General features: G+C 40.8%; 2 protein-coding genes across 5 annotated transcripts in view; both read left to right on the top strand.

Moving 5' to 3' along the window:
- Nucleotides 1–3,140, top strand: part of LOC107314438 (acyl-CoA (8-3)-desaturase-like) — a 40,478-nt gene extending 37,338 nt beyond the window's left edge. For both annotated transcript variants that reach the window (XM_085548237.1, XM_015863638.2), the window contains exons 10-12: nt 193–272; nt 710–835; nt 1,236–3,140. In XM_085548237.1, the coding sequence (XP_085404363.1) occupies nt 193–272; nt 710–835; nt 1,236–1,287 (258 nt within the window). In that variant the 3' untranslated portion in view covers nt 1,288–3,140. The remainder of the gene's footprint in view (nt 1–192; nt 273–709; nt 836–1,235) is intronic.
- Nucleotides 3,141–4,924: 1,784 nt separating this feature from the next.
- LOC107314472 (acyl-CoA (8-3)-desaturase-like) lies at nt 4,925–24,772 on the top strand. Of its 3 annotated transcripts, none has more exons than XM_085548238.1 (13): nt 4,925–11,469; nt 11,954–12,055; nt 16,240–16,350; nt 16,960–17,157; nt 17,893–17,994; nt 18,181–18,309; nt 20,120–20,177; nt 20,588–20,664; nt 21,128–21,225; nt 21,715–21,811; nt 22,132–22,211; nt 22,413–22,538; nt 22,635–24,772. In XM_085548238.1, exons 2-13 carry the CDS (start codon nt 12,041–12,043, stop codon nt 22,684–22,686), a joined length of 1,143 nt encoding a protein of 380 aa, XP_085404364.1. In that variant the 5' UTR covers nt 4,925–11,469; nt 11,954–12,040; the 3' UTR covers nt 22,687–24,772. The 3 variants fall into 3 exon arrangements, 2 of the variants coding, with proteins under 2 accessions (XP_085404364.1, XP_015719194.2); XM_015863708.3 differs by adding an exon at nt 13,374–13,896 and having other exon boundaries at nt 4,925–12,055; XR_014946336.1 differs by lacking the exons at nt 21,128–21,225; nt 21,715–21,811; nt 22,132–22,211; nt 22,413–22,538; nt 22,635–24,772 and adding an exon at nt 13,374–13,896 and having other exon boundaries at nt 4,925–12,055; nt 18,181–18,355; nt 20,588–20,665.
- Nucleotides 24,773–25,669: the final 897 nt, after the last annotated feature.

The raw sequence follows: 25,669 nt of genomic DNA, 5'->3' as shown, positions 1-25,669 counted from the left end.
AATATCTCTAGCAATCACATACCACAGTATGACCATCTCATGTTGACTTGAAATTGCTCTTGGAATTGCTGTATTCAGTGAGGAGGCACATGATAATAAGGAGCTACTGCCTGCTTACTGTTGTATTTGACTCATGTAAGTGAAGGAGCAATCCTCAAACTATTTTTATTTGTTATCTGTTTTTTCTCTTAGCTCCAGGCAACCTGTAATGTTCATCAGTCCTTATTCAATGACTGGTTCAGCGGACATCTAAACTTCCAAATTGAGCACCAGTGAGTTGAAGCGTGGGTTGGGGATATGAGAGTATTTCAGGGAGTGCTAGTTATGTGAGAACTGAGGAGCCACTGAGATCCACGTCTCTATCAGCTAAGGCAGGAACAAAATAAAATGTGGGTGATGTTTGTGTTGTTTATAAGGGGATGGAATCCCCACATGGGAAATCCAGATAATGGTCATAAACTTTTTGGAGTGCTGGTGAGCACCAAAACCACTTCAGGTATGATAAGCGTGGCATAGGAGTGAATGAGAATTGCCAGCTTCCTGTTGAGTACAGCTACTGAGTGAAGTGGCGTGAGAGACCGCTGCAGAATGATAGTGTCTGTAAGCACAAGGGGAGGCTTTGTGCTTCCTAAGCTTAGGTACAGATGGGGTAGGGGAATTCTGCAAGGCAATAATGCAATTCCCTTTGTTTCCCTCTTGCCCTCCACAGCCTTTTTCCTACAATGCCTCGACACAATTACTGGAAGGTGGCCCCTTTGGTGAAGTCCTTGTGTGCCAAACATGGTGTTGAGTACCAATGCAAGCCACTACTCACTGCCTTTGCAGATATAGTATAGTATGTATCAACAAACTGTGTTCTCTGGGTAAAGAGCTGTTCAACTTTAGAGTGAACAAGCAAGGGACGTAGAGGGGGATGTCCTCCTTTCTTTCCCTCCATCATCATCCCCAGTATTTCTTTTCTATTGATAAGTCATGCATCTCTCTTCTACCATGGTTGCTCCTTTTGCTTCATTCTACTCAGGTTGTTTTCTTAGCCTTTCAGTCTTTATCTGATGTAGAAGTGTGTCTTGCTTCTTTCTCACCTTTTCTAAGGAGCTACAGACTACACTGACTTGTCTCTAAAGATCTCCTATGCTTAGTCCATAGATGGGAATTCTTCCCACAGGTTTTTGGGAAAGTTTAGATGCCGTATTTCGTTACCTTGTTGCTAAGAAAATGTGGTTCTCTCTTGGCAGCTCTTTGAAAGATTCAGGGGAACTCTGGCTGGACGCTTATCTGCACAAATAAGAAGCAGTGGATCCTTACAGAGGAGTTCCCCACCCTTATTTCTTCCTGTGGAGATCACTGGAAGGACAATGCACAAAGGAGAGAGAGAGCTGGCTAAGCCAGAGGTGGGGAGGTGACACAGCTTAATTTCAGTGATGAATGTGATTTATACAATAATTTTTAAAGGCGTGTTCTTAATTCTTCTTGTGCTTCTTTCATTTCTCTTCTCTGGTGCTGAGATACAGGGAAAAGTAGAATGAAGGAGCTGGTTCCATCAGGCTGGAGGTTTCTTTGGGACTGGGAACAAAATTGCTTTCTGTCTGCTGACACTTCATTTGCTGAGTATGTAGGAGAGAAATCTCTTGTCTAACATAGGCTTTTTGAGGTGGCTTCTCGTTATGAATGTAGTAAGAAAGCTGAGACAATATGCGATGGGAGTAATTGAAATGTGAAGACAATAAGAAGAAATTGTGTATGTGCTATGTTTTCAAAAACCTGCGTGTAATCAGCAATGGCAGTAGAAGTCCCCAATCCAAGGGGCAGTGGGGAGCGTATGAGAGCTCATACCACTATTTTGTATATATGGTTGGAGGCGAAAAGGTGCAGGCAGCAGTTCTGTAGGGATAAGCGTGAGGAAATTAGAGACCTAACTAAGGCAGAGGAACAGGAAAGTGCAGGCCTGTCGATGTGAGAGCCTGGAGTGCCATTTTCTGTATGTTCTCCTGCACTTCCCTTCTGTGCTGAAGGCCACTGAGTTATTTGACCATTCCTAACTTCCTATGGAGTGTCTGCAAATGATTTCCACAGTGCCATACTTCTGAGTGTTATTGAACAGATTGCTGAAATATGGAATATCTGTAGTTAGGATCCCTACGTGGGTTGGGTTACTACAGAAGCAAAAAGCAGGTTGGGTTACTACAGAAGCAAAAAGCGTGTTGGCTTTCTGAAGCTTTGCTTCGTTCTTAGATCCAGGACTAAAGGGTGATTTGCTTAGTATAAATTCAGAACTTCTGGCCCAAGGAGTATTGTGGGTTCCTGTAGAAAAATTGAAAAGGAGTTGTAAAAACGTTATGGTTTGGGGTACTATTAAATTACATTTAACTCTTCAACCAGCAGAAGTCAGCAGGCTGCACATCCAGAGGCACGCATCAGCCAAACCATTACGGATCTTTCTCTGTTGGGTGATGTGCCTTCAAAACACACCCCAAGAGGGCATTACTGTGTGATTGATTGTAAAGTTGATTAGCCTTACTGTGTTCCCCAGTGCATTTTCCTTTACTGCACCAGTGCTGTAGATACCAAACAGGATACAGCTCTTGGCATAGCAGTAAATTAAGATGTATCCGTCACGTTCTTGTCTTTAAACATTTTAGGTTTTTTGTCCGTGTTCTGGGACCAATCCCTTTTTCTACCGTCTCTCAGGTAGACAAACAAGGTGTAGTTTTCCACCTGTTTTGTGCTTTCTTTTTTGCCCAGCTGCCTGATTTGTGTGCCTGATTTTTGAGTAAGATAATGGTGCTTTTTCTGGTCAACGTCCAAAAGGAGTGTGGCTTGTGAGGAAATAGAGGAAATGTGTCTTCTCAGGCTAAGATTATTTTTAAGCACAGAATAAAATCATAATGGGAATAGTAAAAATATAATTAGATCATCAATAACCGTTGATTTAAAAACTGTAAAGGAAATGGGCCTTAGTCACTCTTCTACCTTGTTTTTCCTGCTGTTTCTCTCCCTTTCATTATTAGAACTGTTGATGGAGGAAGTGTTAATAATAAAACTTCTTACTTTACCAATTATTGCTGTCATGAGAGTAAAATATTTCTGTGTATTTGTCAGCACTCTTTAAAGTGTGGAATAAATGTCTGCAGCTGCAGAAAGAGCTGTCATAGACTTCATCATTTGTATTTTGGAGGAAGGGATCGGGATGTAAGGATTTACATTCAACGAGCTATTAACTCTCAGATGAAACCTCAGAGTGGCTCCATTAGTCCCACAGCAGCAGGAGCAAGCCTTGTGGCTTTGGCTGTTCTCCTGGGCAGTATCACCCAAAACCATCCTCTTGGTTATGGAATGGAAGGTGGGGGAAAGACTGATGTTAGAGTGCATTTAAGGTTTTCTGCAACCTTGGATTGTTGGCACTAAGCCTCAAACAGCAGAAGTCAAGTGCACTGGTCTGAACAGCTGTGGTTTAATGTCTTAACTCCATAACAGATACCCCAGGCTAGGCTTTTCATGCATGTGAGTGAAGCTGGACAAGCAGGGAGCTGCTATGCTAGGCAAGAGAAAACACTGAAGGTAAGGACGTTTCTGAAGATACTCCAGAGAGGATCTAACTCAAGTGCCACAGCTTGAAATTTAAACTGCTGGATCAAACCACACAGACTGTTCTGGTAGCAAGGGGAGCTGGAATGTAAGAATTTTTGCTTTCATTATGTGGGCTAATGAACCTTCAATTCAACAAGGCTACTAGAATCATTGCAACGGGCAAGGAGGGCCCTTTTCCTACTTTGTCAGAGCAGGTTTTCAGTCATAGCTGTCAAAAGAAGGAACTGATCTTATGCTTCTCTGCTTGCTGGATATTGAGTTACCCTAGTTGTAGACATTCTTTATAAAGATCCAGCATGTTTTTGAAAGAAGGCAACTAGACTTCAGCTCAGCTCATGAAGCTTACTTTGAAAGCACTTACTAGATGGATTGTGACAAGTGAGGTAAGTGGGAAAAAATCTCTGTGTGCCAAGAGGGTCATATGCATTCAACACTTATTTTGGAAGTGCTCGGTATTGCCAATTTTATAGTAGTGTACTGCAAGTCCAAGGCCTCTTGCAGTTTCTCAATATGCTCTCAAGCACACCTTTTAGGAGCACCACAGGCCCCAATTTTACCATTGAGCAGAAGCCCTTTGGCTTCACATCCATCCTAAAAGCATGGAACCTGAACACCAAAACGGCCACATGGTGGCAGCAGGGCATCAGAAGGGATGCAGGACTTCACTGTCTCGGAGAACAGAAATGTGAGTATTTAAAGGCTGCAGTCTTGCTATTTATTCTACTACTTGCTTAAAGGAAGGAACTGTAAAATAAATCGTAGAACCATTTAGGTTGGAAAAGACTTTCAAGATCATCAAGTCCACCAGATCCTTTTCTTCTGGGTAAAGTTCCAGCCACGTTTTTCCAAGGCTTTTCTGCTGCATGGGTTGTTATGTCTCTGCAGAGTTCAAAGCAACTTTTAGTTGATGTGAGAATATCAGCCCTTCCAACCCAAAGGGTTCTATGATTGTACAGTTGTGTGACATATGTACCTGTCCATGTAAAAGACCTTTTTTGGGGGGTTAAGAATACAATTCTAATGCAAATCCACAACTGATAAACAGTCTGGATCCTGTATCAGCCATAATATTCAGTCTTTATCCTGACATTGACTCTAAACTGAGCAATGAAGTGGCTGATCCAAGGCTTAATCATAAAGCAACTGAAGGAGAGGCATGTGCCAGCCAGAATGTGTTCACTGAAATGGTTTGCTGGTTTTTTTTAATGTGAATTCTTATTTTCTTGGTGTGATTATAAGTTCAGCTGAGAAGGGCATGTGATAGATTGACCCTGGTCACTCAGTACCCCTCAGTGGGATGAGGGAGAGAATTAGAAGAGAAAAAGCAAGATAAAAATCTGTCTTAAAAAAAAAATAAAATAAAACAAACAAAAAAAAATTTAAGAGGTGAAGGAAAATAAGTGATGCAAAGGCAATCACTTACTACATCCCATCAGCAGCCAAATGTTCAGACAGTCCCCAAGGAATGTCAATCCTGGTACGACTGCCCCAGCAACACTTATATTTCTGAGCATCATGTTGTATGGTACAGAATTTCCCTCTGTCAGCTTATGCCAGCTGTGCTGGCTGTGTCCCCTCTCAGCTTCTTGCCCACTCCCAGTGTATGGGAAATTGGTAATCACAGCCTGAACCTTTGATTAATCAGCTGAGGCAAGTGTTGGGTCAGCTGTAGGAGCACAGGTGAGAGTAATTTAGCTGTGCTTCTGGAAGGGATGGAGCTTGACTCCCTCTCCACTAGACCCCATTTAAGGGCTGACCACCAAGGCAGTATCTCTTGGAGACTGCTCCTCAGTGGAGATTGCCTCAGTGGTTCCCAGCAGACTGAAGGCTTCCATACGGGTGAGTTTTTCCTGTAAATAACCTTTTGGGTATTTACAGCTACCATCTTTCCATTATTGTCACCATATACCCAGCCATCCATCTTGGTGGAGGCAGAGTGAGAAACAGAGAGGTCCTCAATGATGGACAAGCACTGTTTTTATCGCTTGTTAGCAATAGCAGAAATGTTGGGTCATTATCAATGATCTTTTGGTCACCAGGCTGAAACAGAAAACCACATTGGCTGATATGAATGAAATTAACTGTTTCAGGGTACATGATGTCATGACTTTAAGGAAAAAGATATGGAAGTCGTTGTCTATTATCTGTTGTATATGAGCAGTTGCATCGTGCTTTAAGAATGCTTAAAATAAATCTGTAAATACAAAGGCTAGAAAGGGAAAGGAATAAAGAGAGTTGCTACCTTCTATATGGTTATGCATCCTCTCCAGACGTTTTAATTGGATGTGGTGCCTGCTAAACAAAAACTTGTATTCTGCAATACAAGAATGTGAATCATTACCAGTTCAAGCTACAGAGAAAGTGCATATTCTTAGTAACAAGGTTAATTAGCTGCATGTTCAACATAACAAGAGCAATTTGTCCATTAAGGGAATACCAACATTCAAGAATAGTTTTCTAGAGGGTACTTCCTTGTAAACAGTGGCTGTTGCCTGCTTTCACTCAGAAAAAGGTTGGGGCAGTCCTGTGACCAGTATTGTGGTCATTGCATGACTGTATGATAGACTCTCTGGGATGCACTCGAGTGCTTCTAAAATAATCTTTCAGAAACATAACCGAAGAGAATCATAGAATGGCTTGGGTGGGAAGGGATCTCGAGGATCAGATAGACTTGTAACTTCTGGAAAACACGTAAATGTTGTAATTCTTTTCCAAGATCATCTTGCAATCATAGTTATGGAAAATGAACAAGATGAAGTAAAAAAGGCAGAGTTTTGCCCAAGTTCAAAAAAAAAAAAAAAAAAGTAGGGACAGGAAAATGAAGATTTTGCCATTGAGCTCAGTTTGTCTTGGTCAGTTTGATGTTTTCTTTGTTTCGTTCCCTTATTTACAAATGAGGTCAGAAATGTGACTTCATTTGAAACTAGAAAGCAACAAATACTTGTATTGAGCAAATATTCTGAAGTTACTGATACAGTGAATTAAACAATAAGAAAAAAGGTCTGTTGGAGTCTTATTCAGGTTTCAGACATTCTGAGTAGCTAGTTCTTATTATGGTCTGTATTTAATAGGCATCTCTTGAAGAAAGCACATCTTCTAAGAGAACATCACTTTAATGAAAGATAGTCACTGCCAGTAAATGCTGTGAGGCAGAACATGCTAATACAGGAATGGACTAGAACAGATTCCTGAACTTTGTGTCATCAGAAGCAAGACTAGAGGCAGAAAATGGAGGATTCTTTTTTCTGAAATTAGAAGAGGGTTTGTAAAGCTGAAGTCATACCAGGGCAATAGGACTCATCAGGATTCTCTAATGTCTCTGGAGTTTAATGCTCTTATAGCCAAACTCCAAGTGGGATCTTCTTGCAGGAAACTCCTCATCTGTGCTGGGTTAGAGGGCAGCCCTCTTGCCTGTCTAAACCTACTGCTCACCTGCACCTGTAAGGTCTTTTTCAGCATGCTTCCTTTGTTTTAAGAGAGGCATCGCTGCTTTCTCTCATTAACCAATGATAAGCCTGAGCACAAAAAAATAAATAAATAAAAATCACAACAAATGGGGCAGGAATGTGCCTATAGTTCCTATAATAGCAAGGGTTCCTATTTCTGCAGTCTAGGGTCCCTGGTCCTAAATGTGCTAGACTTTATGGTGTGATGGAGGTCATCCTCTGCTTGTGGGTAACAGGGATAGGACAAGAGGGAATGGCCTTATATTGCACTGAGGGAGATTTAGGCTGGATATGAAGAAAAGTGCCTTCTGAGAAGGACTGATGCACTGGAACGGGCTGCCTGGGGAGGTGGTGGAGTCACCATCCCAGGTGGTGTTCAAGAAAGGGTGGATGTGGCACTGAGGGACGTGGTCTAGAGTGGTCTCAGGTGTGGACTGATGTTAGGTCTGGATGATCTTAGTGGTACTCCCTACCTTAATGATTCTATGAACCTATGACTCTGTGAATAGCTGTTATCCTGTGATTGTTTCCAGCTCTCATTTCTATCCTCACTTCTGAGTTTCGCTTCTGTAGGTTGTGCAACTTCTAAGGACTCTAACGAGAGCCCTCTTGCTGTAGTACCAATTGTGGCAATTAACAAGCTACTCAAGGAGTCTGTCTCTCCCAGGCATGGGTACTTGGCCTTGTTAACATGTAGGTGACTGTCTGGAGTAGTGTATTCAGCTAGAAGAAGGAGCTCAGACACAACTGTGTGGGGAACCCTAGTATAGAAACCTTACAGGACTTTTTTCCCTTCTAAGGAGAGGAGAAACAAATTCAGGAGAGTATTTTACATTGAGGAGGAACTACCTGAATCAGATCAGGAATGCAAAGAGTAGAGAAAAGTTCATGAAAGTGCAAGAAGGCATTGCTAAACGTCAACTTTGCAAAAGAAATTAAAGTAATTAGTAAAAGCTTCTTCAGCCACGTATATTAAAAATATGAGAAGAAGTGAGGCCTCTGGGGAAAGGGTAGGAAGAAGTTAGTTTGAGTCATGTCTTCAGGTCAAAATACACAGAATGGAATCCTGGAATCATTTGAGCTGGAAGGGCCCCTCTGGTCCAACTCCCCTGCACTGAATAGTCACCTACAGTAGGTCAGGTGCTCAGAGCCCCATCCTGGCCAACCTTGAACTTCTCCAGGGACGGGGTACCCACCACCTCTCTGTGCAAATGTTGCCATGCCATGAATAAACTTGGTAATATGTGTCTAGGGAAGGGTTAGTACAGTAGGAGGTTGCTGAAGGTCTGTGTAAGCAAGTAATGAACCTATAGACTGGGCAACAAGTAGATGTGTCTGTTCAGAATGATAGCAGAAAATGAGTTTTGCATCTGGAAATCAATTTAACAAAACCAACTTCAGCTGTTTGTGTCACATCTTGGCATTACTGGTGCCAGTACAGTCTAATATCATCAGTGATCTGAGAGTGATGGATGGACGCACCTTCCTCAGATCCACTGCTGTTACCAAACCAGAGGGAACAATCAGTACGTTGGTTAACTTAGCTATACAGCCTTAGAATCATCTACGTTGGAAAAGACTTCTGAGGTAATCAAATCCAGCCACTAATCTAACCTACCAACTCCCATGAAGCCATAAACTGCATAGTATTTGAAGACTGAATTATGGCTCTGCAGCTGAGAAATCAGACACACCACTCTGAAAGCAAGGAAAGCATGAAGAGGTGCTCATTGAAGAGGTGCTCATGGATGCAGGTGAGCAGTGTGTTTCTGTGCCTGAGAGGGCTGCCATAAGGATCAACACAGGTAATTTGCCTGTAAGAAAACTCCAGCAGGGGCTTGGTTCCATATGGGGTAGGAGGCAAGTGATTGCAGGATCCCTGCCTCCTGTGTTGCAAAGCTGGAAGAGAGCCCAAGACTTGCAGGAAGGACAAAAGGATGGTGTTCTGTGTGTAGGCAGTAGAACTACTGTGGGTGTTTTAATCCTTGCTTATGTTGTGGTTCCTAATTGGTGTTGCACAAGTTGCGTATTAAAAAATGTTCAAGCTTGGCTGCCTTTTGCAGGATCTTTCTTTTTGTGGATGCACAATAGTGTTTGCAATCGGTGTGCTGAACTCAAACTGCTATAAAAATGCTGAGTGGTGTGGAAAAAATAAATCCCAAATTATAACAGTGGGAAGACAAAATGGTATTGACGCAGGCATTGGATCACTGTGTGTTCTAGTTCCTCTGTAACAGTATATATAGTGATTTTAGATTCTGATGGGTTGGGACCTTAAACCTTAGGGGCATATGTGAAGCTGGGGCATGCCAAGGATTTGTTTCTTAGGAACTGCAGGTTAAAGGAGATCCACAGCATAGGGATATGTGGTGATTGTCAAATAGATTATTACTGGCCCTCATTAAAAAGAATGTGAGCTTGCAGTTACAAATGATGCAATGCGAAGAGTTTTAGCTGAGAGTTTCACAGTGCTTAGACAGAACCTCACTTTGTGCTTCACTGTAACAGCATGGCTGAGTTCTCAGCATCTTTTTAAATTATTATTGCTCACCCATAAAATACAGCTGAGAGTGAAAGCGAAGTTTGCTACCACCCAAATGGTGAGATTTCATGGGTGCCTTTTCTCTTTTGAAAAAGATATTAAAATTGTTTTCACAAGTAAAAAAAACAATAAAAAAATATATAATAGCTTACTACTTATACCAGACTTAAGGAATGACTGAATCATAGAATAACAGAATCATTAAGGTTGGAAAATGCCTTTAAGATCATCTGGTCCAAACCATCTACCTACCACTGATGTTTTCCCACTAGACCACATCCCTCAGTGCCACAAATCCATGGTTCTTAAACATGTCCAGGGACAGTGACTCCAACAGCTCCCTGAGCAGCCTGTGTCACTACATCACCACCCTTTCAATGCAGAAATTCTTCCTAAGCTCATACAGACTTGGTTTGGACAGCCTGGATCCTGTACCACTGGGTTTCCCAAGCAGAAAAGCAGCACCCATGCAGGTCAAAGGCTTCTCACAGCCCTTCAGGCTCTTTTGCTGTGTGCTGGTTAGACTGCACATGGCTGTGCACATTCAGAGCCGGCCTTGAGCACAGACAGCCAAACCCGCGGGGAGGAGAAAGAAGCTGCAGGGCTCGTCAGGGCACTCAGGGCAGCTCAGACATTCCAGGGATGATATTTTCCTGGAAACAAAGTACTTCAGTGCTGTGTACCTTAGTGCTTCATTCTTTCTGGATCTAGGGACATTCTGTGCTGTGACAGTTTATCTGCAATGGGTTAAATGAAAATAGATGGATATACACTGTATATATACTGGATAAAAATGTTGTTGTAATAGCTATTGGTCCAGCAGTCATGTACTGAATTTCTGGAGATCTGGACAACCTCGTCAAGTGCTTATGCAAGGAGATGTCACAGACAGAGCTCTGTGCATCTGGACAAGCTCCGAGATGCGTACCATATAGATTTTGTGGGTGTGTGGGCTGTTGTTGCAGAACACTGTGGTGCATATTCACTTTAACAGATTTCTCAATAGCTTCTCTGGATAAACATGCCTGCTGTGGCTTTCACTATCTGGACTTTTCCATGCAGCTCTGGATTGAGTTTGGTGACCTGGATAACACAGCCAAAGTGCTTTTGCTTTCAGATAGGGAAAGGATGTGCTTGAGACATTCTATGTTTGTTAACTCTAGTATCTTCTTGGTTCTGTGTTCTCCATCTCCTCATAGACCAGAAACAAAACCTCCATTTTCATCTGTTCCTTTTCAGGTAGCTGCTAGGTTTGCAAGTGAATAAGGGCAAGTTGTGTGAATGAATGTAGAATAACTTGAATATTTGTGTTTTTTTGGAAGTGCTTAAAAAACCCCAAACAACCCACACTTGCAACAACTATTGCATATTTTACTACCACTACAAGTGTGGATCAGGCCTTATGTATGTTGTACTACTCCACACACACACCACTCTGGAATGTGAACACAATGTGACACTTTTACTTAGACCAAGATAAAGAGTTACAAAATGCCATGTGGCAGAACAGTGTAATTTTTTTCCTCTCATTCTTTTATCGCTGCCTTTTAATGAATATCAATAGTCCCATTTCTCTTTCAGCTAGGGTGGTTCAAGCATTGCTACACATTGGAATATTTAAATTGATGTTTTGGGCTTGAGTGATTAATTTGCAAGGTGTTATGTGATTTGAAGCATTAGAATTGCATCATTTACAGCTCTTTGTCAGCCAGAATGCTTACCTGCTCCATGCAGGGCTGAGGGTAAGGCAGATGTCTCTACTGTGTGTGATTTTTGCTGTCTCTGTCTGATGGTTCTTGTGCTACTATTACACAAAATAAAGGAAGACAAAAACTAGACCTCACATCTGGCACTGTTTGCAGTCTGAAAATTGCACAGAGCATACTAAGAAAGGTAACTGGAAGAAGCAAAACTTCATGATCCCTTTTAGCTCATACAGCCTGTAAACTCCTTTCCAGTTTCTTAAGCAGAAAATCTCTGAAGCTATTCGATATACACTAAATGAAGCCTTTGTGCCTTTGAACAACCCTTGCCTAGGCTTCCTGCGTGCTGTCTGTCTGGGAGAGAGAATACACAAGCGAAAGTGGACCTTGCCTTGCTCAAGAACACAAGCTGGGTGCATTCATCACAGCAATTATATTATCAAACAGAAATGTGTTTATAGTTTTGTTTTGTTTTTTACTTTGAACCTGTAGACTGTAACTATTTCTTCTTGTGCAGACTAAACTGTGTGTCAGGTGAGAGAGAGAAGGTGTGAAGAATCACTTTGAGGAGCAGCCTGTCTTAGTAATAATGGGGGAGGTTAGGACAACTATTATATTAATGGAGGTGTCTCAGTTAAGCATGTTAATGACATTTTTAACTCATTCTTCACCAGTAAGTGCTCTAGCTGTGCTGCCCAAGCTGCAGAAAGCAAAGCGTAGGACCCAGAGAATGAAGAACCTGCCAGTAGAGAAGACCACAGATGAGACCACCTAAGGTATTTGAAGGTGCACAAGTCCATGGGGCCTGATGAGATGTGTCTGTGAATCCTGAGGGAACTGGTGGATCTAAGCCACTATCTATCCTATTTGATACCTTGTGGAATAATCCTCATGTTTAAATATGGAAAAAAGTAAGATGTGGGGAACTACAGGTCCATCAGTCTCACCTTTGTGCCCAGCAGATCAAGGAACATAGAGCAGATCATCCTGGAAACTGTGCTAAGGCACATGGTGAATAGAGAGGTGATTGGTGAGTGCCAGCACGGCTTCACTAAAGGCAAATTATGCCTGAAAAGTTTTGTGGCCTTCTATGGCAGGGTTACAGCAATGGTGGATAAGGGAAGAGCAAGTGTTGTCATCTACCTGGACTTGTGCAAAGCATTTAACACTGTCCAGCACACCATCCTTGCCTCTGAGCTGGAGAGAAATGGGTTTGGGTGATAGATCACACAATGGATAAGGAACTGGTCACTCGAAGGCTTGTGGATGACAACAGCTCAATGTTTAAAGTCTTTCCCAATCCAAACCATTCTATGATTTATAGTTTCAAATTCAATGAATTAATAAATGCAAACAAAAAGTTTGGTGTAAAGTGGAAAGCTCGTAATTCAGGACTTAATTTATTATTGCCTTGTAAAAGTATAAGATGAAAATTTGATGAGGTAGACTATGCCATACCTGCATATTGCTTCTACCTTCCTCAAAAGCACCCATGGATGGTAATTTCAGATTAAAAAATCCCAGGCTTGGAAGATGGCAGTATTTCATATACTGTGGGCTTAGTTTTTTCTGGGTCAGGCATAACAATGATGTGACTCTATAGGAAAGAATTGGAGAGATCTCACGGAGAGATTGCAGACCTTGGAGCGTTTTGCTGTTTTCACTGTGTTAGTATAGTCATAAGCTCCATGTTTCGTTAGCAGGAACTACAATTGAATGAGATATGCTAGCAAACGTATTTATGTGCAACTTTTGGCTCACCGCACAGGTTCCCTTATAGTGGTTTTTTAAATTTTGATTCTGTTTGACATTATGGAGATCTGTTGTATGATAAATGTAGGATTAATTACATACTGAAGCATTACAGGGTGCTAACAGTGTTTCAGTTTTCTAAAATTATCACAGAATAGTACCTGTAGAACAGCCAACACACTTCCTCAGATTTCTATTCTGGCAAAGATCCACGTTCAATCAAATATGGAAACTGGCTAACAGCTTACCTTATCCATTTCCCCCCGCTCTGTGAAGAAGGTCACTTAATATATTGTTCTTTCACTATAATGCCATTCTAAATTATCTTCCTAAATCTTTCAGTGTATGTATGTTTGTATTCAGTGAAGTAGCCTACAGATCTCTTGAGTAATCAGACCTTCCAGTGGCAACTCAGAAAGGACAAGAAGAAACAGAGCATTTATTCATGGGTGTGTCAGAGTCTGGCGTGAACATGGAAGAGGAGGGTGTGTCTGTGCGAAGGGAGTCAACCAGCCCTAGAAGCACAGGGTGTGGTTGGGGCTGAGACTGTATAACGGGCAGGCTGGCATGGCTCATCTGTCTGAGCACAGTGCGGCAAGGCTGAGATGAGTGAATCTCAGTGCTGAATGCACATCCAGAAGTGCAGATGGCTCCACAGACTGGCTCCACAGAAAAGGGAAGGAAACCTGTTTCAGCCTTTCTACAGCTTTTCACTTGGGAAGAGATCAGAACCCACAATGGCCGTGGCCCAAATAAGGAGCAGTGGCTGGTGATTGACAGGAATGTTTACGATGTCAGCAATTTTTCCAAATGGCACCCTGGAGGCAGCCGGGTTATTGGCCACTATGCTGGACAAGATGCAACGGTAAGATCTAGGGATGGAGTGGAGGAGTGTGGTTCCAGTGCAGGGACAGGAGGACATGGTTGGATCCCAGTGGAGAACACCACACTCAGTCAGATAAGGCTGGGCTGGATGGGGCTCTGTGTAGCATGATCTGGTGGGTGGCAACCAGCTCACTGCAGGGGTTGGAGCTCATTTATCTTTGAGGTTCCTTCCAACTCAAGCCATTCTGTGATTCTAAGATAGGGTAGTGGGTGTATCTGTGCTGCCTGTAAAAGTACCTTTCAGGTTACCCTCAAGATCAGCGTTACCTGCTGCATAAGGTTCATTACATTAAAATGTAAATGCTGCACATGAATACAGCCTGTTTTGCCACTGGGCATAATGGGGCAGGCTGTCTTCCAAGTACCTGCAAAGCATTTCTTTTTGCAGCAGAATGAAAGAGATTGGGAAGTGGTACACTCAGTGCATACTACTGTTTTAATGTCTGAGCGCTTCCAGATATGATAGAAGCCAGGATAATCAAAGATAGAGCAAGGCGGTGAATAAGGAGGGGGTAATGTTCAGAGATAAAGAAGAATTAATTCTGTGGCAAGAGCAAGAAAAGGAAGTAAGCAAGGGTCCTGTTTTGAACAAGTGAGTGATGAGAAAGAAGGTCTTGAACAAAAATTCTGTTCCTAAGGAGGGGGAAGAAGAGTAAAATAGAAGAAAAACAACTGAGAAATCAATAGAATGACATTTGGCTGCAGGAGATGAGGGAACTTTTTACAAATAGTCCACCTGAAAGTAGATCTTCTACAGACACCCGCAAAAACCTTTGATTTAGAGGATCTCCCCGAGTTCTTGATTGTTGAAAGAGAGAATGATTTTCAAGCAGATTTCATAGATTGTTTGTTAAAAGTTGGTATTGAATTTCTGAATTCTCAGAAGCAAGACTAGGATTAGGACATAAACATGTGGTGAGGGGACTCAAATTTAATTCTTGTCATGACAGATATTTTGGCTTCAGAGAAGTAGGCTGTCCTTTCTGTTCCTCAATCTGCAATTTATAAAGTAGGATTACGCGTCCTAACTCACGGATCTAAACAGATCAGAGCAGTTATTTTTCACAAACCATTCCTTTCACTGTCCAAAGTTGAGGCAGAAAAAGAACTAGTGTTCTCAAGTGAAGGAAAAAGCCCTTCTGGCAAGAATTATCTTTTTCTATATGTATTACTTTGCAAATATAGACGATACTCTGCAGAATGTTAGACTCCTGTCTAGTATTGGGAGTTAGGTCCATTGCAGATGATAGTCCTTTAAGGTAATCTCTCATAGGGTGGTAAAGTAAGGTAAGAGCAGAGAGAACACAGACTCATAAAAGAAAGATTTCCCCAGACCACAGGTCTGGGCAGAATTTCTCATTATTCCCTGTGACAAAGGGCCATGAGATGTCTGCAGAAATCTCATCTGTTTAAAACATCACTTTTTTCTGACTTGCTTAAGTGCTCAGAGATGGGCCTTTTCTGAAGTCAGGCTCAAGAGGAATGACAAAGTGCACAAGGAAAGTCCTCTTCTTATCTGGAAGTGTGCAGATTGTTTTGTGTCATGACTAAAAGATTGCCTCAGTTTATTGCAGTGAGAAAATCTGCATGGATGTGACTAGTCAGACACTGAGGGGTTTGTAATATTGACTCTTTCTGGAAGATAAAGGAGTATGGTCAGCATCTTCACCTTCCTTCTGGGAAATCCACTGAGGAGATAAGCTGAAGAAGAGCTGTGATTTATCTGGGACTTCCTGTTTCCTTTGTTCCATAGTTTATATTTCCCTTTGAAACTGGTACTACGAATGGTTCTTGAACAAATATGTTTGTGTCACTTGTGTTACTCAGTTGCCCAAAATGTAAGTTAATCTGAATACAGGCAACTGTAATAGAAAGCTACATAGCCCTGTATATTTCCGTTGATACTACTGTGACAAAGGCAGGGTAAGTATGGCAAAGAGACATCTCAAGATGTGTTTTCCTACTCCTGGGTCCCATCCACAGGGCAGGGCTGCTGGCTGAAGCCTTCTGAGGAAGGACTGTGTTGAAAGAAACAGATGAAAGAGAATGTTTCCCTCTGCAAATAGTTTTTCATCAAACACTTTCATACTCATTACCAGCCTCACCCAGATACTTATATGACATCTAGTTTCTTGAAACTTCTCCAGCTTCCTTGGGCCTAGCTCCAGCTGATGGCAAAGCAGTACAGGAACAACTGTAGGAACAGAGCTCTGAAGATCTAATATATCATATTTATTCCACAAAATGGAAGAAGTCGAGACTTGGCATCTGGTATTTAGTAGGATATCTTTCTTATCCCATTTGTCTGTGTTTTGATTTGTAGGATGCCTTTGTAGCATTTCACAGTGACAAGGCTTTGGTGAAGAAATACTTGAAGTCTCTGCTGATCGGGGAACTGGCACCAGATCAGCCCAGCTTTGAGTCTAACAAAAAGGTGAGTGTCCTAGAAACTAAATGTGGAATGACTTGGGGTCCTGCATGGGAGAAGAAGAAATACAAAAGGGGTAGATATAATTTCTGGAGCAATGTAATTGATATTGTGCCCTATGCTGGGTGGGTGGATGGGGAGGCAGTTGCCATAATCATGCATGGAAACAAGTAACACTGTGCCAAAAAAGCTCAAAGATCCATGCCTGGGTGTGAGGAATAGGCTCCAGAGTACCAGTATCTGATCAGTTCTTCCCATTGTGACATCTTACTGACAAAGCCTGTCAGCAACTTGTTTTGAGTGTCAAAGCAAACCTAAGATCTGTTGATCTTGTGCTCACTCTTGTGAAGAAACCCCACTGATAAAGTATCTCCACTGACTTATAATTTTAGAGTCATAAAATCGTCTGAGTTGGAAGTGACCCTTAAAGGCCATCTGGTCCAACATCCCCTGCAATGAACAGGGACACCTACAGCTAGATCAAGGTGCTTAGAGCCCCATCTAGCATGAACTTGAATGTCTACATGGCCACTTCCATGGCCACTCCAGGATTCCTGGATCTGCTGAATTGGACTTTCAAAGTAGCTAGCACATTAATACTTCTTTTACCCACAGAAATCACTTTTAGAAGACTTCCGTGAGCTGCGCTGCACAGTTGAGAAGATGGGACTTCTGAATCCAGATTCCACCTTTTTCTTCCTGATTTTTTTTCACCTCCTGGTACTGGATGCTGCATCCTGGCTGACAGTCTGGTACTTTGGGATATCATTAGTACCCTTCCTTGTTGGCATGGCATTCTTCACCATTGCTCAGGTAAACTGCTGACAGCAGTTCAGTGGCATGGACATTTTTGTTTCATCCCACTGGAGAGGATCAATGAAACATTCATTTTCCAGTCACTGATTTGCTATATCCTCTTAGATCTAATAAGCTTGCTGAAGACAACAAGCAGTTTTCATTGCTTCCAGCGAGCCTGGGTTTGCTGACAACCCATTCACTCTGACTGGTGTGGTGTTGTGAGGTTAAGTAGGCAGATTTATAAGATGGGATGGGCTGATCTAATCACTCACCCCAGATGGAATAGGGAATATCTCATTCTCAGTTCCATTTCTGGTTCCAAGTTGTGTTTACTGTCTGATGGCTCTGATGTTTGGCCTGTCATTCACCAACCCCGCTCAATAATTCAGAACAGTTTTCTGCTGTGAAGTGCAATGAAGCTCTGGATTTGGAAATTATTACACTTTCAAGATGGTTATTTGGAAATTATATATGTTTTCAATGGGAACTAGTGACTGTATGCTCTAACAGTCAAACTAATTTTAATGATGTTTTGCTGTACAACAAAATCAATATCTGGCATTGAGCAACTTTAATGGGCAGTCATCTGAATGGAAGTTCTCAGCACTGAGCAGATAGGATTACATGTAGTCCTTCCTCCCCAGATCAGAGGGAGATGATGTCATGCTATGATGCTACGAAGACTCCCAGGTGTAAATTAGTACAACACTGCTATGATTCTGAATCCCTGGTGATTCTTTTGTCTTCTAGATCCAGATGGGCTGGTTCCAACACGATCTGGGGCACTGCTCTGTCTTTAGGAAGCCTAAATGGAACCATCTGCTGCAGATCATTGTGATAAATACCCTGAAGGTAATTGCCTTACTGCAAGAATATTCTCTGGGCCTAATCTGGACTAAACAATAAATGGGAGTGACTCTACATTCAGTCAGCATTACCTATGAGGAAAATATCGTGCAATTATCAATGATAGGTTGACAAATAACAGTCTCTGATAGAATTCTAATTTGAATCCTTGATATTTGGCTTTTCCTGCAGGGATTACCTGCCAGCTGGTGGAATCATCTGCACAATCAGCACCACGCCAAACCCAACTGCTTTCGCAAGGACCCTGATCTCAATATGCACCCTCTCCTGTTCAGCTTGGGAAAGACACTCTCTGTAGAGGTGGGTATGGAGCTGCAGAGCCTTTGGCATAAAAGACAGAACTGAGGTATGATAACATGAACTATGCCTTTTTGCCTAAACTCATAATAATAACTTGGAAAATGGAGAAATGGTTTAAAACTAAAAGAGGATAAATTTAGATTGGATATAATGAAGAAATTCTATTTCAGTAATGGTAGTGAGACTTTGGAACAGGTTGCCCAGAGAGGTGGTGGATGCCCTATCCCTGGAGACCTCCAGTGGTCAGGCTGGACAGGGATTTACCTATAGGTGTTGCTGTTCCTTGCAGGAGAGTTGGGCTAGACAGCCTTTCCAAATCAGATAGTTCTATGATTCTATAATTTCCAAAGTGTTAGATGCTTTGACAGCCTCACAGTCAGACTGTTCTGACTCTCACACTCCCAGTAGCAGATCCTTGCTGGATGCATTAGCACCAGGGTTCAAGTTCTAAGTAGCTTACTTAAGTACCAGCCTGTGACCTGGTTATCATGGTGCTTAGGCAGCAAACTCTTAAAATCACTAGTAAAATTCTCTGTGTTGCTAGAAGAGCAGGGTAAGTACCTCAAAGGCCATCCAAATAATGAGTCAGTTTACTTGGTTAGCGTTAGATAATTTTAGTGGTATTGTAGATACTGAGTCAGACATTCCCTCTGGGTCCTTTTGGTAGTAGGACCTGCTTGGCACCTAAATCCTTCAGCACCAGCGTATCTGCTATGCACAAAAGCACAAATATACAGATTAATTTTTAATCTCCTTAAAAAAAAAAAATCATAAAAATAAATCCATGAACACAGCTCCCCCTTTTTCCCCATGATTTCAGATATCAGAGTAGGTCAGATCTCCTGCCTTTTCTTTCCTTAGCAATTCTGTTACTCATGGAATGAAGAAATGACCTCTTGCTTAGATAAGCATTCCCTTTAAATAATGCGTCACTCTCCATTAGAGGGTCATAAGCAATGAAATCTTTACAGTGATTGTGGAAACTTCCAGTTCTGCTGTCTCAGGAAGACTCCGGGCAAGACAGCTTATACAAAGTATTTATTAATAGAAAACTGTTAGCTGCAACATGAAAGAACTTAGTGATCTTCTGAAAGATCTCTTATAGCATTAACTTGAGCATGCAGTGTCTAGAGTGAGGTGTCTGTCCCTGTGCTACATTAACTTGGATGGAAGTGAAAGTGCAGGAAAATAGTTCTCATCTCTTCCAGCTTTTAATGGAAATGAGTCTAGCACACTGTGGATGGGCAAAATGCATTTTAGTGGTTTCAATTTGTTGGATGTCCTCAGCCCATATCCCATCTGATACAGAAATTTAGGCGTAGTTTTCTCAGCAAACACATCTTGCACTCAACACCCCTTGTTTCCTGACTCAGTTTTCATACAAATAACTTCTTCTTCCCTAAGCACAGATGGTTTGAGTGCTCTGCAGTGAATGTCTGAACATGACTACACTGCATCTCATTGCTATCACTGGAATCTTCCCCTGCAAAAATCAAATGCCTTTTGAGTTTTTTTGTTATTTTTGTGTAATTTTGTATCTTATTATGAGTTTTGGAACTCTGCCTAAAAATTGCTGTGTTCTGGCCTTGGCACATATTGATATCTGGATATGGAGGCTCAAATGAGATGTTTCTTTTTGCCACTTTGGACCTTCAGTGCCTGCTTTTCAAAAGAAAGGTTGGATTAAAGAGATTTAATAAGTAGTTCTTGATGAGTTCATTAGATAAGAATCAGTATTTATGAAGGATCTCAGTTCTCCAATTAGGTCATTACAGTGTTCTTTCATTTTTATTTATTTATTTTTTTTCAGCTTGGAAAAAAGAAGAAGAAGTTCATGCCTTACAATTATCAGCATAAGTATTTCAGCTGTGAGTATCTCTGCTTTCCTATAGTGCTGTAGGTACATCACCCCAGAACTCCAACTTTATCTCCTTCCCAAAGTAGTAGGTTTAAAGATATTCCCATTGAAATCACAGCTTCAGAGATACTCACAACACTGGGGCGATTCTAAAACTAGGGACATTTCTTCATGTGAGGTGGAATTTCCCTTGACTATGTGATGGTTAGTACAACATGTGTGTTATTCAGGTGTAAGGAATGGGAAAGAAATGAAGAAGTGAAGGGTGCTGAAATAAAATGAACAAATTATATGGACACACGAAAGCTATTGCAAATGGAAACCAGCAGTTTCTCCTCTCACTGCAGAGGAGAATATTTCTAAAGGATTTATGTTGCAGTGAAGTTATAAACATCTGTCTGTTCTCATTCTTTCCTGCAGTATTGGCCCCACTTGCACTTGTACCCTTCTTCCAGTTTTCCATATTCTACTTTGGAATCAAGAAGAAAAAGTGGCTGGTAAGCACCAATTGCACTGTCTAGAAATCTTTTGACAATGTAACCACCTGTACTGTATATGCAGTTGGGTGGAGTTAATTTTCCTCATAACAGCTCACAAGGTGCTATTTAAGACTTGTGATTAAACCAGTGCTGTCAACACACTAATGTTTTAGCAAGGCTAAACATTTTAGCCACATAGCAGGTAGATAGCTAATAGAAAAGTATGGGACCTAGACAGAGTAGGATTACATATTTTTTCCTGGTGTTTAGTTAATGATTTTAAAGTTAATGCTCTGAGAATATATCAGGAATATACTCAGGAGGCAGAATGATGGCACAGAGCTTACACTTGATATGTTAGAGATCATAGGAAGAACATATTTTATGCTGAAGGGAAGAAGAGGAAATGAGGACTATCTTCAACAAAGGCATCATTATCTTCTCCTTTTTTTTTTTTTTTTTTTTTTTTTTTTTTAAACAGGAAATGTTATTGGTGGTGTTTTACAATGTCCGAGTCTGCCTCATGTATATTCCTTTAATGGGATTTAACAATTTCATGGTGTATTACTGGATGTCCAGGTAACACACAGCATACTCAAAGTACCCATGACTAATATCGGTAAACAAGTGTCAGTGGGAATAAATAAAGAAGTCATACTACTCGTACTTTACAAAATTAAAGTTTGCTCATAAATAAGTAGTGAGCCAAGAAAATCAGTGTAAGTTGGGGGTGAAGGGAGGCTGCTTAAGGACCACTGTAATGACAGATTTAGTGGCTCAAAAAATATTAGGAGGCAATTCCTCCAAAATTTAAGAGGCAAAGGAGTGGAATAGTAAATCCTGAATTTTGCAGAGATTCTCTGTAGGGTAAGACAAGTCTTACAAGAGGCTGGGTAGACAGATATTAATAGGCTATAACTTTTTCAAGTCTTCTTGGGAAATGCCACTTTCTTAGCCCCTACTCCCTGCCCAGCCCCTTTTTTGTGTCAGATGTCAAAATGTATGTTTTAATGGCATGTTTGGATGCAATCAGATACATTAAATGTGTTTCTATGTTTATCTGATCAGGTACCTAGAGAGTACATGGTTTATTTGGGTGTCTCAGATGAACCATATTCCAATGCACATTGATTATGACCAGAACAAAGATTGGGTATCTACTCAGGTGAGAATCTCCTTTCTTCTGGAAGCCATGGGTGTGCAGTTCTAAATTATAGAACACGGTCCTATCGTCTCATAGTATCAATCAGGCTTATGTGTATATCAGTGAAAAACCTGTTCTTCCTGAGGCAAGATCTAGCCAAATTAACCTATATTCCAAGAATCTATTTCAAGCTAGACTTTGTTTAATTCTTCAGGTCAATGAAGACAATAATCTCTGACACTAAAAGTAGTTTCTTATGCTAGACAAAGGTGATTGCTTGGGTGTAATTATCTAGACTTCCAGAAAGATAAAATCTAAATCATTGTCTTTTTTCCTCCCAGCTTCATGCAACATGTAATGTGAACCAATCTTTGTTCAATGACTGGTTCACCGGGCACTTGAACTTTCAAATTGAGCACCAGTGAGTATGGCTATGGGGAGATATGATGTGATAATAATGGGCACTTCAAAGTGAGAAAGGCTGTGTTATCTCAAATAAAACTACATTCAGAAAATCTTTTGCTCTCGTTCTGGGAGATGGCTGGGGAATAATTTGAGCAATGGGTACAGGGCATTTTGCAAGCCAAGCCTTACAATAACTGTACATCATTCAATTCTTCAGCCTTTTTCCCACAATGCCTCGACACAACTACTGGAAAGCAGCTCCTTTGGTGAAAGCCCTTTGTGATAAGCACGGCATTGAGTATAAAAGCAAGACTTTACTCAGAGCTTTTGTAGATATTTTGAAGTAAGTATCAATTAGCATATGTAGAAGCACTGTTTCTGTAATGAAAACTGAATAGTGTTTCCTCAGAAATGATGTTGTAACTTTCTGTTCTTGCAGCTCACTGAAAGAGTCAGGGGAACACTGGCTTGAAGCCTATCTGCATGGATAGATGCTGGCAGCTCTTGAAGAGAGCTTCTTCACAAGACAACTGCTGCAAAGTCGGCACAGACCAACAGAGTGTTTGTGGCTTCTGACATAGGAACTTGGGAGCTGGGTGAAGTTAATTGCAGTAAGAATGATGGGTGGGGAAGTGGATTAAAGATGTATTTTTTTCATTGTTCTGAACCACGATATCTCTATTTTTTGCTGCTCTCAAACTCAGTATTCAGAGCCATGACAGTCTGGGCCTTTAGATTTGGGTGTTGCAGCTCTTGAATCAGCTGGATCAATTTACTGTGTAGGTGGGCCTTAAAACACCTCAGCTCCTTTTTTATGGGAAAAGTTTAAATGGCATTTCTTAGTATTTTTGGCTTAATGGCTCGGTAAAAATGGAATTAGATAAAGCAAACTGCAGGAAGTCAGGACACGCTAGGATGGGAGGGCCTTCATGGGGTATTCCAGGATTGGTAATTAAAGAACAAGATGGTCTGCAGTATGTTGTCATCTCCAGTCATCACGTGTTCTCTTACTAGTTAACTGAAGTGCTGTAACTTGTGCTGTTCATGAAATGCATAGGGGAGTAGATAACTGGATGCTCCATGTTACTTCTCTAAGAGTTAGTTTGAATATGGTCCAAAAGGTCTGTATAGTATGTATAATTTATATTTATACATATATATAAAAAATTTGTGTGCTCTCTGATTAGCTTCCTAATTTGATGTGTTATGCATCTTTGCTGATGTTAGACTACTTTTAAAACCCTTAGTTTCAGTAGGCCAACTTGAATTAGGCTTAGAAATATAGGCATCGGGGGTGGGTCCAGATCACAAAGGTATACAGGGTTCTGTTACTTTTACTGAATTTTACATGTATTATTTTCCCTCTAAATACCTTCCAGTGATTTCAAGGACACATGAGTATTGACGTGAGCTGTTAGGCAACTAAGTACATTTGTGGTTCCATTACTATATCTGGAAAAACAATTAAATCATACCTAATTCTGTAATTCCATGCAGTTCTCTTTGGCCCTTACAAATTTTTTTCCTTCATTTCAGCATCCCAAAGAACCAACTCTTACTGGTTTTGTACCTGTAAGATGTTTGGCTCCTCCAGGAAGGAGGGGAAGGATGTAGCCCCTCCACACTTAGGGTTCTGCAAAGCTTCTGCTAGTGGGAAGCATAATGACCACCCGTGTACAAGGCATAGTAGGTCTCTTTATGAAGAGTATATGACTCTGATTAATGTGTTTGATCTTCATTTAATTATAACATTTTCTAATATGACCTATAATAAATTTAGTTCATTTTGAGACAGTTGAGCCTAACTAGCAAAACCTGAATTGTACTGTATTCACCTAAATGTCCCAAAACTGTGAATGTAGTCTGCAGTGCCAATTATAGAATTTGCCCATAAAAACAAAGATCAAGTGGAAGAAAAACGGTTCCTTTCCTCTGCCCTTCACACCCAGAATTTTATGCCCTAAGCTTTCAGTGGGCAAACCACTCAGGGGAGGAAAATGGGGAAGACCTTAAAGTGAAATGTTACTGTGGACAACCAGACAGATCTGCAGCCCACTGGTGATTAAATTACATGCACTAGAAACTTCAGACAACAGCAGTCCTCTTCCAAGTAACAAATATTATCAAACTCATCCCAAGAAAGATTTTGAACTTAAATTTCTTCCTTGCTTTTTAAAATTTTTATTTATTATTCTGTTTTAAGAACATTGGCTTTATTTATAATTCATGCTTGTATGTGCAGGCCTAGTAACACTGTTCTGGTTATTTCCTAATAGTTGCTGATAGATGTCATTGAAAAAGATTATGATTAAAAAGCACTGTTGTTCAAAAACTACTTAAATATACTTTGAAAATCTTTTCTAACTACTACAGTCTAAAATGGTTCTGTGTTCCCAACTCAAAGGTCAGCTATCCACAACTACATGCAGGAGTAGCAGTAGTTTTGTAAGTATTTAAGTGATAGCACTTTCTTAAGATGAATGCAGGGGGGTTTCATTACCTGCTCTATTGTTCTGGTGAAAGTGGTTTGTTTAGGTATTAAGGATTTTGGTGTTTTTTTTTTTTGTTTGTTTGTTTTGTTGTTTTTTTTTTTTTGTTTTTTTTTTTTTACCAGTGGAACATGAAAACTGTGGTCTTTCAAGAAAGATATTGATTTTTGCTGAAATTCTCTAAAGGCAAGATTGAAACACTGTAGTTCTTTCTGTTGTCTGCCTCATGAATCAATCTGGTTCTTTGTTCCATTTAGCCAACATTCTATTTGTTTGAATGTAGTAATTTATTGAGTCAATTTTTTGCAACCTCATTTAAATTAAGATGTTTTTGTCTCTTTAACTGATCTAACAGTGTGCTGATCTATGTGAATGTTGATTTATCTCTTTATCTGTTTCATAAAGGTTATTAGCATACATGAAACTGGTTTACCTTTGTCTTGTTCTAACATGGTTCACAAACTTCAAGGGTTTGGTGTAACCCTTGGTGAGAAGTTAGCAAGCCACCTTGGCTGGCATTAGAGTTCTTATGAACTCCAATGTTCCCTGAAAGCCAGCATGTATAATCAGGAATATACAGAAGAAAGAAGGAAATGGGGGAAACAGTTTGCACAGTATTGCTTTCTTTAGGAATTTATACTAAGATTCTATTAGTAGTTATTTTTCTTACACAAGTACACCAAAATAGTCAGCTTACTACAGGCATCTCAGAGGGTCCTTTCCATACAAGTCAGTGATGGCACAAATGGACACCCTGTTTCACAGTCAACAAGTACCAAGCTTCAGAGGGCCCTAACAGTAAGGAAGGCAGCAAGAACTGCAAAGCAAAAGAAGTGTGTCAACAGCTGTTAGAAAATTGAGTTCTACTTATATGAAAACAGAGTGTCATGCAGACTATGTGGTGTGCTTCCTATTAAACAGCAATCCGATGTCTCTATTCTCATAGGAATTCAAAGTTTAATTATATTTGAAAGAAAAATGGGAA

The sequence above is a fragment of the Coturnix japonica genome, chromosome 5 (genome assembly GCF_054131305.1).
Source record: "Coturnix japonica strain WE chromosome 5, WE-NBRP24, whole genome shotgun sequence".
Classification (NCBI taxonomy): domain Eukaryota; kingdom Metazoa; phylum Chordata; class Aves; order Galliformes; family Phasianidae; genus Coturnix; species Coturnix japonica.
Note: the sequence above shows the minus strand (reverse complement) of the source record. Positions and strands in the feature narration are given on the sequence as shown.